We start from the raw sequence: 15,031 nt of genomic DNA, 5'->3' as shown, positions 1-15,031 counted from the left end.
GATGACTTTTTACGACATGCTATACTATGACTTTTTTCATGACTTTTTTCGACACGCTATACTATGACTTTTTCTGATGACTTTTTTCGACACACTATACTATGACTTTTTTCGACACGCTATACTATGACTTTTTTTCATAACTTTTTTCGACACACTATACTATGACTTTTTTCGACATGCTATACTATGACTTTTTTCATGACTTTTTTCAACATACTATAATGACTTTTTTATGACTTGTCCGACATACTATACTATGACTTTTTTTTATGACTTTTTTCGACATACTATCTAATTACTTTTTTCGACATGCTATACTATGACTTTTTATGACATACTATATTATGACTTTTTCGACATGCTATGCGATGATTTTTTTCGACACACTACACTGACTTTTTTTCGACATACTATACTATGACTTTTTTTATGACTCTTTTCAACATTTATATACTATGACTTTTTTCAACAAACTATCTAATTACTTTTTTCGACATACTATACTATCACTTTTTATGACATTTTCCAACATACTATACAATATACCCCAAATAGATTAGTCTTCTTTTAATAATAAAATCTTTATTCTCAGGATTTGGCTGTTGAAAACATTACATAGCCTGGTGTTACAGCAGAGAGTTATAGTCATCTGGTTAGTCAGGTTGGTTGGTCTGTTGAGGGTTAGGGGTTGTTGCATCACCGTACCACCTCATCCTGTGTGAAGAGGTGCGCAGAATGTCGTCATGATAAGGACATGTGCTTTCTGCTCTGTCTCAACAGCTCCTGCCACGCTACGCAAATCGCCAACCCAGGTGTTACTCCAGTTGAGTTTACAACAGTCCAATATTAAGAAGGCGGCCAGAGGGATGCTTCCTCTCTGATGCAGAGTTGGCTCTGGAGCTCAAATGCTGGGTTAGTACTTATATATTCTACTGACACATTACAGTTACTTTGTTAATTTCCTCTCATTCAGTCAGCCAGTTAAACCAAGTGTCCCAGTGCACTCAAGACGTAAAAATCCAGTCAGTCGATCTTTGTTTGTGTAGGAAATTTGTGGGTCACAATATTTCAGCAGCTCAAAACACACCACCTTTAAAATGCCAGTTACAGTGTGGAAAACACATGAGCTTGCAACAAACAAAACAGTAAATATAGAAGGAAAAAAAAAAAGGTTCAGGCACATAAATAAACAGCCTATGAGATCATGCCCTACAACTGCATGTGTTTGTGCCTCTGAGCAAACGTTTTGTCCCATTTTCAGGCAAGAACTTTTCCGTCCAGCAACTAAAGTGTAGTAATGTCTAAATCAGAAGGTCTCCACACGGCGGTTGATCGTCTGTAATCTGTTCCCGCTGCCAAAATTCACCTGCTTGGCTTGTGGTTACCTGCCCATGTTTGTTTTGAAAACCTATTACTTTGTTCATCTCCATTTTCAGAAGCGTGCAGTGGGCTGATGATGTGTCGCCAGTTGTCCACTGTTGGCTTTGTCTCTCAGCATAGTCAGTGCCGTGTTGGAGAAATCCCTCAGAATGTCCACCGTCTCCCTCTGCAGCAGCAGAGACTCTTGCACAAACTCTTGCTGGCTCTCCACCAGCAGCTGGACAGACTGAGCCAACATCTCCAGAGACTGAGACACCGAGGTCAGAAGCATCCTGCTGGTCCGCTGCTGTTGGAGGCTCTGAGATGCCATCTGGGCCACGTTGTCATGGGCCCTGTGGAAGGACGCTCCAGCCGGGAGAGGGTCAGACAGGTTTGAGCCTGAGGTGGAGGGATGATTGGGTGGGAGGACTGAGGAAGGTTGATAAGAGTTGGAAGAGGAGGTTGCAGTAGAAGCAACAGAGGAAGATACAGCAGCGATGTAAGTGAGAGGAGCAGGAAGTGGTAGGATGGAGGAAGAGGAGGGTGCAGGGTGAGAGGTATTGGCTGCAACAGATGTAGAGGATGAGGAAGGAGCAGGGAGGGAGGAGGCAGTCATGTTGGCGCTTGAGGGGGACTGCGACGGGGGAGGCGCAGCAGAGGATGAGGCGGTGTCTGAATCGGACACTGAAGGGAAAACCAAGGAGGTGGAGGCCACAGAGGAAGAGGGTCCAGGTGGAGGTCTGGGGGAGGTGTGGTTCTGGCTGTTGTTTCGGGAGTAGGTGTGGACTGGCTTCATCCTCAGAAGGGCGTTGTCAGGCAGGGGATCCAGGGAAGTGGAGGAGGGTGGGGGAAGAGAGGAAGGGTAGGAGAACATGGAGTCGTCAGTTTCCTCAAAGTCCAGGGTGCATTCTAGTAGATCACAAGACAAGAAAACATGTCAGTTCATTTTACACTCACTCTGAACACATTCGTTTTTCACAGGTTTTACAAGAAGCAGCAGAAGAGCTCCAAATCAATTCAAGTCATAAAAAAAGGTATGTCAAACAGTCATAGCATAGTATGTCGAAAAAAGTCATGAAAAAAAGTCATAGTATGGAATTCATGAAAATGGTCATTGTCGTCCTTCTGTTCCCTTTAACTTTCCCTGCAGCCAGAAGCAACAGTCAGATTGCTCGGCTGAAAACATCAGCTGTATAAAACTAGTCTTACCTCCATCATCGGCCAGGTCAAAATCAGAGGAGGAGTGGAAAGGATCGCCTGCAAAACATCACCAAGCAGCAGTTAGAAATTTTGCAATGCCAAAATGTAGAATACCTCAAACTTGAAGGCAATGTGGTAGAAAAGATGTGCATAAAATTAAACTGCTGTCATCGGCCCCCCCACTGGGTTTGTTCTCACTGAGGTCTTGTCTAGTTCGTAAATCACGAGTAAACCCAGAGATTAGAATCAGTCTTTGTCTTATAGTACCTCCTGTTACAATATATCATAAGTTTTCTTTGCTTGTCTTGAAAAATAAAGTTTTTCCCCACTGCCTGAGAATTGTGTCCCCGTCTCCTTTCTACTGTGAAGCTCAGAAACAATGCACAAATCCCTTAACACACTTTAACTAAATGTGCATGGGTGAATGGCGAAGAAAGCTCTATGAAAACTGTGCATCATGTGGCCGTTTAAAGGTGTAGTTTGGATTTTTTAAGTGAGGTTGCATGAGGGGCAGCAGCAAAATGTATTTTAGACACCTAGAAAAAGAAATCAGTATCAGTTGAAGTGTACACTATTTTTACAATATTTTCACCTGTCTACCTCGCCCTCCGACAGTGAACTGAAGTCGTTATCTATGCTCTCTTCAAAGCCACCAGACTCCATGACAAAAACAGCAATTGTACCTCGCAGAACTTGGGAATTGGCCTCGATCAATTAGTTTGTTATTGTGCGACTGGTGTTTTAAAGTGTTTCACCAATTTCACCAAAGTGGCACAAGCAAACTAACCGATCGAGGCGGCGGTAGAGCAGAAACTCCCGCGTTCTGCCAGGTAAAATTACTGTTTTGTCAAAGAAGTTTGGTGGCTTTGAAGAGAGCATAGATTAAGGCTTCAGTTCCCCGTCAGAAAGGGCCGTCTGTCCGAGGCAAAGCAGTGAAAATATTCTAAATATAACGTACACTAAAATCCATTTAGCTGCTTGCTGCCCCCGTCCACAGCAGGTATGGTACTCCTGTCTGTTTCTCCAAACTGGGGGCGTGTCGTCGACTGTCATCTACTGTAGGTAATATACACTGGCCCTGTTCATATCTGTCATTACATGCGTCTTGGGTGATCCGATCACAAGTTCTACGAACGCCTGGCATTAGAATTTGTCTCCACATGCGTCTATAGTGACCACTTGTGATCTGATCGCACTTCCCCGCTCTATATGCAAACAAACACGTAGTAAACACACAGCTAATACAGCAGACGTTACGACGTAATATTACAGGAATGTCAGTAGTAATATTCTACATATTTGTGAATTCGGGTACATTCGGTTATTATCTACCGGCGGTCTCAGGGGACCTCCATACCCCTGCTTCTGCCACGCAACAGCGGCACACAGAGCTTCAGAGCCGGGGATGAGAGCGAGCGGGCGGGTGTCGACTCCGTGCAAAGCACCAGAGTAAAAACACCGGCACATCTTCGACAGTATGATAATAATGCACTTTGCGTGCCTAGTCTGATATTCTGTATACTATGTAGCCTATAGATATGCTATATTTTAATAAAACACAGTTGTACCGTCAGGATACAGTAGAGCACAGAGGCTGTTTCCATGCCGCGAGGTTCGCGTCTGTGTCTATTAACATGAGGAGCACAGAGACCCCGCGGATCCCAGCGGGACGTCAGCAGAGTAGGCGGTCCTTAATGTCCTTAGGTGTGAACAGACGTACGTAAAGCTGTCCACTTGTGATCGGATCACCCAGGACACGTGCTAATACCAGGTCTGAACACTTCAAAAAAACTAAACTATTCCTTTAATCCACTTCCTGGTTGCAAATCAGGGAAAACGCACCAAGTATTAGCTCACTAGCAGCCACTTTGGTTCATGATGTAAAGATAAAGGGTATACGGAGAAACTGAAAATGTTCACATTAGTGGTCACAGATAATTCCCTGCCCTGTTGTATTTCTTATTATCCGCTCTACTCACCACCAAGCTCTTTCTCTGGTGAGGACAGAGGAGAGAGGTCGAAGGAGGCTCCTCCAGGTACAGAGTGGGAACTGTCCGTCAAGCTGAGGTAGGAGTAGGAGGGAGCGTTGTGGGCTGGGCCTTTACTGTAAAGCTTTGAAAAGTCTTCATCTTCGCCGTTGTCCAGATCACTGTCGCCACCTGAGAACCAACAAACGAAAACTAGTTCATTAAGGAGAAAACAACAACCCTTTGATTCAACTAAAAGGACGTTTGGTATTTGACCATCTCTGCTCCATACAGTACGGTTTTTTGTAGGACATTTAAAAGGGACTATTTGTAACTTTCAGAAATGATTCTTAACAGCGACACCTGTGGCCGTGAAATCAACGAAAGTCAGCGTCGGGCTCGTGCTTGTGCTCGCTCTACATAGACATGAACGAGCATCGCTCAAAACAGTGAGGCGACACACGTCAGCTAAAACCACAATATCACTCTATATTTCAGCTGCTTGGCAGTAATGTTAGCTGACCAGACCAAGGTCTCTCCATGAATCAATGCTGATACTGTGTTTGATTCTCCTGCCTCATCGCAGGCTGAGGCAGTGGGGCTCTGCAGCGAGAAACTCGTCTCCCTCCACCCGCAGCCGGAGAGAGCAGGAAGACACCGGCACCCGGTCGGTAACGAGACGGTAACGTTTCTCTCTGCGGAGCCCCGTCACTTCACAAGACACGGAAAACCTCTGTTGGTCTGGAGGAGCTGCAGCAGTTATTTCTGACCAAACGTCCGCTGTACATTCACTAGATATTCTCAGAGCTAAACTAACTCTTCTGCAGTGTGGAGTGAGCGCGCGTTCACGTCTAGAGGTGGAGCGAGTACGCGAGAATGCGCGCGCTGTCTGAGTGAAGGCAGGCAGGCTAAGGAGCGGGGACGCCGGCCACACGCGAGCGCGCATATGCGAGCGCGCATGTGTCCCGACCCGGTACATTTATACGCTTAAAAAGTTAAAAACAGTCCCTTTAAGTTTTGTTTTTTTGTTTAACACCACAGCTGTTTCATCTAGGAATGTCACGGTATGATCTGGATTGGCATAAGAGCAGATTTAAGTTGATTCATTTTATCAACCTGAGTTCCAATAATTTGCTTGTGTTCTCAAAACACCCAATTTCATACCGCTAAAACCCTCACACACAGCCGTGTCAAACCACACACACACACACACACACACACACACACACACACACACACACACACACACACACACACACACACACACACACACACACACACACACACACACACAGCCTCTCTGTTGTTTTGAATTCATTTCAGGAACACTGCTTAGATGCGCTGTATGCTGCTGCATTTTAATGTCTATTTTCTTTATACCCTCTGAGACCCACGATAGACTCGTGTTTGTCTCTTTTAGGAGGGTACAGGGGGTCTTTAGGGGGAGATAGCAGGTCGAGGTGGTGTACATCATCTGAAGGTGAATTTGAGCTGCAGCTCAGCACTGTGAGTCTAAAAGTAAAACTAAATTATTTCTCTTCTATTGTAACATTTAATGTCTCTACCGAAATGTCCTGTGTTGAACAATACAAATATTATAAATATGCATACTATTATAACTATTTACTTATTTATTTGTTAAACGTTTTGCCCGGCTGTTTTCCAGAGGAGCATAAAGTGAGTGATGGACGGAAATCGAAGTGCAATCTCAAACGAGTATATGTCCAGTAAACCAGACTATGGATGTATTAGTAAATAACCTACAATCAATGTAAACTCTTTGCTACTACTACGTTAAATCCTGCTGATGTCATGCTACTAGCGCTACTATCTACTGGCCAATAGCCGGCTGTTTTGGGAACAGAGACGTTAATACATCCACCACGGTGTACAGGCTGACAGCATACAGCTCATGGGTGTATTAGACGATAATAAAAGTGATGAATTACAGCCAATAATATATCCATTATTACAGCCGCATACAGCTAGCAGGGAGCTGGCAGGACCCGATATGTCGTATGAACGTGCAGGGTGGTGCGGTGCAGTCCCCCGTCGGTCTGATGCACGTTCATTATGGCGAGGAAAATAACCCTGGATTCAGCTATTAGTTAATTTTACTACTTTTAGGATGTAATGATTTAAATGAGGGATATTGAAGTGTTCCTACCGGGAAGTTGATTGACCTCTAAAAAAGGATCCTCTGATTTACAGACGTCTCTTTTTACATCCATGGACACAGACTCATTTCAACTCACTCGACCGCAGCGCCATCTAGTGGCTGTTGTCAAGAAAGCCCCAGAGTTTAGTCTCTTTGCTACTGCTGCCTCCATGAGTTAGTGTTATTGTGTGACTTTGGTGTTTTAAATGGTTAGTTTGGATTGACCAAATCCACACAATAATAACAACAAACTAACCGATCGAGGCAGCCGTAGAGCAGCAGCTCCCTCGTTCTGAGAGGTACTGTCAAAGAGGTCTGGTGGCTTTGAAGAGAGTATAGATTGATATAACGGCTTCAGTTCCCCGTTGGAAAGGGCTGTCCGACGGCGAGGTCAAGCTGTGAAAATATTAGACATATAGCGTACACTTATACTGATATTGATTTTTCAGGTATGCTATTCTTTTAGGTGTCCAAAATATGTTTTGCTGCTGTCCATCGACCCTTTCTCCCGACTGGGGGCGCGCCGACCGCCATCTACTGTAGGTAGCACCTCATACAACCTTGTTTCTTGTGCTTCATTCTATGCATTGAGGCTCTCACAACAAAGACCCTTCCATAAATTCACTGATAAAACCCGATTTGACATGTCTTTGGTTGCTTCTCCTCACCTCTTCTAGGACTCATCATTAGTATCTTATTGACCATCCTCTCCACAGGGCCCAGGTTCTTCTTCCTCAGGTTGCTGCCGTTGGGGCCCCGGAGGGCTATGGCGCGTCGCCTTCCATCACATTTGAGGTCCGCCCATTTCTTCATGATCTGACGCACCTGTGAGAAAATTAAACCTCCTTTAAAACGTTGTCTACTGGGTCACAATATTTTATATTAATACATTCTTTCCATGTAGGAGCCTGCTACCACTACAACCTCTGCTGATGATTCAAACTAGTGCTGATTACAGTGGAAACCGCTTTTAGTAATCAAGTAGTCCGCTTACAGTGTTCATTTTGGGTCTTTTCATACATGACAGCCAGAGCTGTCAAAGTTAACGCAATAATAGCGCGTTTTTAGAGTGAAGATAGTGGTATCATATGATGAATCCATCGGTACCAACCATGTCATACTAGCTTGTAGTGAAGGAGGTTAAATAACACTCCAAACTTACTCTAAATTTCAGTCCAGGTAAAACTGTCATGGCCATTTTCAAAGGGGTCCCTTGACCTCTGACCTCCAGATGTGTGAATGTAAATGGGTTCTATTGGTACCCACGAGTCTCCCCTTTACAGACATGCCCACTTTATGATAATCACATGCAGTTTGGGGCAAGTCATAGTCAAGTCAGCACACTGACACACTGACAGCTGTTGTTGCCTGTTGGGCTGCAGTTTGACATGTTATGATTGGAGCATATTGTTTTATGCTAAATGCAGTACCTGTGAGGGTTTCTGGATCAATATCTGTCATTGATTTGTGTTGTTAATTGATTTCCAGTAATAAATAGATACATATATTTGCAAAACCAAGCATATTGTCCTCTCCCATGTTGATAAGAGGATTAAATACTTGACAAATCTCCCTTTTATTTAACCCCGATTAATCACGATTAAATATTCTAATCAATTGATGCCCTAATGAAAACACATTTTAAAACTATGTTAGACTAACATTAATTGTGTTTTTACTTTACTCCCTTGATACTTTGCTTTGTGGACCGTCTGCTTTACTACTGGATACCTGAGGCTGATGCTCGTGCACACTGATCGGGAAAAAAGAAAGTTGTGTTCTCTCAATGAAAAATGAATATATACGGAGAAAGCACCTGTTGGTGAAGCCGCCTTCGTCTAGTGGATTGATGACGCCTGGTCATGTAATCCTCCCCCCCCCCAAAGTGAATCTTTACCGACCGACTCCTCGGCACCGCAGCACCGGCAGCTCATGCAGACCGGCGCCCGTCTCCCTTCATGCCGCTACCGGGTGAGTGAGCGAGGAGCCCCGGCAAAAGGGCTCCGTTCAATGCCTGGAAAAGGCAAATGAACTGGCAGCGAGCCAGTAAATAGCAAAGCGGTCCGTTTCATTACTTTGTATTCATGTAATAATAAATATACAAATGTCATGAGAAATGATGCACGACAACAAATACTCGGTTCATTCCCTTATAATGATCGATTTGACCCAGACAGACGTGATCACTATAGGCGGTTTCCAATGCAGCCTGGACAGAATTAATTAATTACCAACAATTTTGATAATCGATTAGTCATTTATCAAACATAAAATGGTTCCATATCATATCGTAGTGAAGGCTCTGACAAATGTGGTGTGTATTTTTAACTTTATAGACAAAATGATGCACCGATTAATCAAAATACTAGAAGTGCTAATCCTTCATCGCAAGATAAATCGGACGGGTCATGAGACGGTCAACGAGGACAGAAGAACGTAGTTCTGCTACACAAAATTGTTTTTAAAACATCATTTGTTTCTCTTGTGGATTAAATGGACAATTTGACCTTGAAAGGCTTCTATAAATTATTCAGATAAAAACAATCTGACAAAGAAGGATCCGTCTTTGGTTGGACGGGTCACAACCCGTTGACAAATGCAAGTTGTGCAAAGGGGTTCCAAGTGGACATATCTTTGTTTGCAAATTAAACGTTTGGGAAACACCGACGTAATCTACACAAAATGCTTATATTTTGAATTCCTAATGATTCAAAATGCACTAAATGTAGATTTCTCCATATATAACTAAAACAAAATTAAGTATACCTCAAATTTAAATAGTCAAAAAAATCCTAGATAGCCACTAACATGACTAAAAATAAATAGTGATCACAACTACAAACCTCTCTGTGATTCTCTCCTAGACCGTTGATCTGATTGGTGATTTCAATCCAGGTCGCTTTCTTGGTATCAGCCGACACACCTTGGTTAAACTTCCCTGCAGAGAGAGAGAGAGAGAGGGATATGATTTGAGACATCAGTCCTAGTCCAAGTCCAACTATGACGCCTAAAGGCCCCGTCGGCTCTAGTCTGCGCGTGTGGGAGGTTTTTCGGCCGATTCAGCATGTTGAATCGGTGGCGGATGGGGTCTGATTAGCACCCGCCACTTTGGTAGACAGGAAAAACGCTCGAGATGGGAGTAGAGAACCTGTTCCCGTTGAGAACCGGTTCCTAGTTGTCTGATTCCTTGGCATCTCATGCCTCCGTGACTATTGACTCCTCTGTATTGATGCTTTCCCACAGTTACACATGCACAATAACGCATACGCTGCATCATGTTTCAGTTTGTTTGGGACCGGAGCCACGGCGGAGAGAAGAAAAAAAAGCGCCCAACAGCGTGGCGCCACTAAACCTGAGGGGACGCACCCTGTTTTTCCCTGATAAAGCGACACTGTGAACAACAAACCCGTGTTGAAATCAGCAGGAGAGTTAGTGACGTTAGCTGTTAGCAGCCGGTGGGCAGCACAGTCCGCCTTGGTTAAATAACGGAGCTGCTAACGTTAACGGAGGTGCCATTCAGTTATTATTATGAGGCGTTCAAACTCTGCTCACAAAGTCCGGTGAGTAACACTCTCCAACCAAACAGCATGAATAAAGATAAATCTCACACAGTCCTTCCTACTCACTGAGGAGGATGTATCTGTTCCTCTTCACCGCCTCCAGGAGCATTTTGACCTCCGTGAAGGAGAACCTCGTTTTGAGCCTCGAGCCTCTAACTCCTCCCAACTTAAACTCTTCATCGTCCTCGCGCCACGAGGCCGACATGGCTCCACCTGTGCCTCGTCCACTCCTCCTCCTCTGACGGCCGACTGCACCTCAATTTGGTGCAGAGTCCAAATTTCGCCGCCCTCCAGGACCGTCCTGATGGTCCTGATCCACCTGCCAGTCTGAACTGAAGACACCCGTCTGACTGCACAGGGCCTGCAACACATGAGAGACAGAGAGGGAACGATGAGGGAGACACAAACACAATGTTCACAGGTGAATTATGTGACTAAGTAAACAGACATAATATACCAAATACTGCACTCTAACACAGACAAACTAACATTATTGCTTTACTACTGTGTCTAGAAACTATAAAACCTGATGAATCCATCAGTACCATCCGTGTCATACTAGCTTGTCGAGAAGGAGGATAAATAACGCTCCAAACTTACGCTACATTTTGGCGTGAAGAAAACTGGCATGACCATTTTCAAAGGGGTCCCTTGACCTCTGACCTCCAGATGTGTGAATGTAAATGGGTTCTATGGGTACCCACGAGTCTCCCCTTTACAGACATGCCCACTTTATGATAATCACATGCAGTTTAATTAATGTTTTTTGTCTTTTTTCTGTCTGTACATTACCATATTGATGATTGTAGTTCTGTTTTTTAAAAATAAAATGCAAAAATAAATAAATAAATTTAGAAATTAACACAAACAGATACTTTAATAAATAAAAGGGAAAATTAAGCAGAAGAGTCAATAAATAAGGGAATTAATACAAAGATAAATAAATAGAGAAGCAAATTAAACAGAAATATCAATTTATGCCACATTTTATCAATTAATGGCTACATTTATTTTTTTGCTACATTTAATGACATTTATTTATCAAGTCATTTATTTATTGATTGGGTGTTTTTTATGTCTGCTGTCTCTCTGTACATTACCACACTGATACTTGTATTTCTGTTTATTCTGTCTTTCCTCTGTTATGTAGTGATTGTGATATATGTTTGGACCAAGGGGTTTTATCCTAATAAATAAATAAATTTGAACACAAAATGCTGCTAGGCTAGATTAGCTTCTGGATGGATGTAGTTGTAATATTTTCCCCATTTTTTTTTTATTTGTTCGACTAGCTTTTCTATTAAAGTCTGTTTTTAACAACATGCCAGATTAATCGACAATGAAAATGATCATTAGTTGCAGACTTATTTTCAATGTTTTAATTAATTAATGCATCTTTGTTTTTGGTCTGTAGTCAGTCTATACATCACCATTTTGATACTCTATTTTTTATTTATTCTGTCTTTCCTCTGTTATGTAGTGATTGTGACATCTGTTTGGTTTTATCCTAATAAATAATTTTAACAAAAAATATTGTAAAGCTAGTCAAGCTTCTAACTTTAATGTAGTTGTAATATTTTTTCCCATTTTTTTGTTTTTAAGTCTGTTTTTACCACAACACGCCAGTTTAGTGTTAAAACACGCAGTTAAAACGTATAAGATATGAACATGTTAATAACGATTGAGAAGAACTTTTTAATATTTTTTTTTGCCATTTTATTAATCATTGATTAATCGAGACAATAACCTACAGATTAATCGACAATTTAAATAATTGTTACTTGCAGCCCTAGTTTCAATGTTTTCATCAATTAATATATGTAACGTTACCATACTGATACTTGTATTTTTTGTTTTATATTTATTCTAACTTTCCTGTTATGTAGTGATTATGATGTATGTTTGAACCCCCTAAAAACACAAGATGGTACATTTTAAGGGGTCAAGCTCACATTAATGTAGTTGTAATATCTTTTGTCCCTAGCTGTTCTATTAAAGTCTGTTTTTACCATAACACGCCAGTTTAGTGTTAAAACACGCAGTTAAAATGTATAAGATATGAAAACGTTAATAATTATTAATAAGAAACTTCTTAATATGAAATTATTTAAATCAACATGGCGTCTTTTTTGTGTTCTGATCACGTGGTCCGTCGGAGCCAATCAGCGTTGTTCTTCTGGTGTCTTTGTTGAGCTCGTGCTGCTGCTGCTGCTCGTGCTGCTGGCGGCTCACACAACAACCAGCAGCACGAGCAGCCTCCTCTTCTTCTTCTTCTCTAACCGCCATCTCTCTCCGAGAGCTCTACCGGAGCGGAACGATAAAACACCGCGTTTTAAAAAGCGGTTAACAAAACGTGGGTTCATCGTGGATGTTAAAAATACGAGGATGTGTTTGCGGAGCCGAGTTAAAACCGCGAATCAGTCGGTGGAGATCAAGATGTCTGCTCGCGTTCTTATTTCGAATCGTAGCGAACAGCCGTTCGAACCGTTCGCGGCGTTCTGACGCTGAATCAACGCGTTTTGTGAGTTAATCACGACGCGGAATATATAAAGCTGAATATGTTGGAAATAATTACCAGTAAAAATGGCGTAGTGTTCTCTCCCTCCTCCCTTCTTCCTCTTCTTCCTCCTCCGCGGTGCTTCTCTGGTTCTTCTTCTCCCGAAAGTTCGGAGTGTCGAGAACAACGCGACTGCGCAGACTCCGACTTTTTCTTTTTTCCTTCCCTTCAACGCGCAACATTTTTCCGCCTCGCTGCTGCTGCTGCTCCACATACACCAACAACCAACCACAGCGTTACACCAACAACCAACCACAGCGTTACACCAGGAACCAACCACAGCGTTACACCAGACACGAACGCATCGTCAACACGATTCAAACGCACAATTATGCGCAATGAACTCATGTTTTTCATGAGGAAATAAAACTTTTTTTATTTTTTTTATTTCAAAATTACAGTATCCATAGTAACAGCAGAAAACATTTACATACAAAAGAAGCATAGCGAAAACATAAACAAAGAGCTGTGACAAACATAAAAGGACAACAGAAATGAAACAAAACAAATAAAAAAAAAAACACGATACAAATAAATAAGTAGATAATAAAAAAGACCACGCGAGAGTATGCCATAATTTCACTTAAAAACATCGTCAACACTATTGAAACGCACAATTATGCGCAATGAACTCGTGTTTTTCATGAGGAAATAAAACTTTTTTTTATTTCAAAATTACAGTATCCATAGTAACAGCAGAAAACATTTACATACAAAAGAAGCATAGCGAAAACATAAAACAAAGAGCTGTGACAAACATAAAAGGACAACAGAAATGAAACAAAATAAACATGAATTAAAAAAAACACGATACAAATAAATAAATAAGTAGATAATAATAAAAAAGACCACGCGAAAGTATGACATAATTTGTCGCTGATTGGCTCAGACGGACCACGTGATCAGAACACAAAAAAAGACGCCATGTTGACTTAAATAATTTCATATTAAGCTTAACATGTATTTATTCGGCTAAAACCCCTTAAAATGTACCATCTTGTGTTTTTAGGGGGTCCAAACATATATATGATAATCACTACATAACAGAGGGAAGTTAGAATAAATATAAAATAGAAATACAAGTATCAATATGGTAACGTTACATATATTAATTGATGAAAACATTGAAACTAGGGCTGCAGGTAACAATTATTTAAATTGTCGATTAATCTGTAGGTTATTGTCTCGATTAATCAATGATTAATAAAACGGCAAAAAAAACATCCCCCCCCCCCCCCACTCCTGACCTCATTAATTACTCCAAAAGTCATCATGCATGCCATGTTTTTATTTTATTTATTTTTTTATACTTTATTTTTTCCCTTTTTTCAAATATACAATCCACTGTTTGTAATTACAACAGTCTATAAACCAACTTTTAAGTAGATGAGCTTACAGACAAACCCATCAAGTACACTAGAGAGAAAACAACCTCAACATTCAAAACCAAAATAAAACCAAGAAAATAAATAACAATAATAATAATGACAAAAAGAAAGAGTAGAGTTAAAAAAACAACAACAAATCAAACAAACAAAAAACAAAAACACACATAACAAATAAAAAATCATCACAACACAACACGCCCTCTAGTTGCGCCTTTTTAACGTCATAAAAACCTGCTAGTGTGACAAGCATGTCAACAAAATATATTATTACCAGCATGTGAATTCCAGCATTAGGCTACTCTCATCATGTAGGTCAAGACTGCAGCTAATAATGTGAATTATGACAATAATGAAAAAAACACACACAAAGTAGTTTCTATAAATGCTGTGTGAATCAGATCCAAATGATGGATTATTAGCGAGGACACCCAATTTCGTCGTCATTTCACCACCATTTTATATCAACATGGAGAAGAGAGAAGATGGAGAGAGAGGGCCTGCATGGAAGAGGAAGAGGAAGAGGAGGAGGAAGAAGAGGTTCCATGTGTGTCCGCTTGGTGTCGCCAGAGATCTTCCTCTGGGGACAAATGCGTGTTTCCATAATAATAGTAAAGTGTGGGGGGGGGGTGGTGCTTTATAATCATGTTTACATATATGCTTGCACACATTAGAGCTTTTATTTGTTGTTGTTTTTAAATGATCTGCTCGGTATCACTCCCATCGGCTTCAGGTTCACGCGGAGGAGGCCGATTCTTTCGCTGTGTTTTGCTCTAAAAGGATTTCTTGACTTCTTGTCTTCTTGATTGTGTGCTCTCTGCTGCTGCTGGTGGCGGTGGTGC

At 41.6% G+C, this 15,031-nt stretch overlaps 1 protein-coding gene across 2 annotated transcripts; it reads right to left on the bottom strand.

Moving 5' to 3' along the window:
- Positions 1-565: 565 nt before the first annotated feature.
- LOC141771088 (uncharacterized) lies at positions 566-13,016 on the bottom strand. Of its 2 annotated transcripts, XM_074641012.1 has the most exons (7): positions 12,823-13,016; positions 10,314-10,608; positions 9,531-9,625; positions 7,356-7,512; positions 4,542-4,721; positions 2,572-2,619; positions 566-2,271 (listed from the first exon to the last, which is right to left on the bottom strand). In XM_074641012.1, exons 2-7 carry the CDS (start codon positions 10,450-10,452, stop codon positions 1,436-1,438), a joined length of 1,455 nt encoding a protein of 484 aa, XP_074497113.1. In that variant the 5' UTR covers positions 10,453-10,608; positions 12,823-13,016; the 3' UTR covers positions 566-1,435. The 2 variants fall into 2 exon arrangements, with proteins under 2 accessions (XP_074497113.1, XP_074497114.1); XM_074641013.1 differs by lacking the exons at positions 9,531-9,625; positions 12,823-13,016 and having other exon boundaries at positions 10,314-10,450.
- Between the last annotated feature and the right edge of the window lie 2,015 nt (positions 13,017-15,031).

The sequence above is a fragment of the Sebastes fasciatus genome, chromosome 7 (assembly GCF_043250625.1).
Source record: "Sebastes fasciatus isolate fSebFas1 chromosome 7, fSebFas1.pri, whole genome shotgun sequence".
Taxonomy (NCBI): Eukaryota; Metazoa; Chordata; class Actinopteri; order Perciformes; family Sebastidae; genus Sebastes; species Sebastes fasciatus.
Note: the sequence above shows the minus strand (reverse complement) of the source record. Positions and strands in the feature narration are given on the sequence as shown.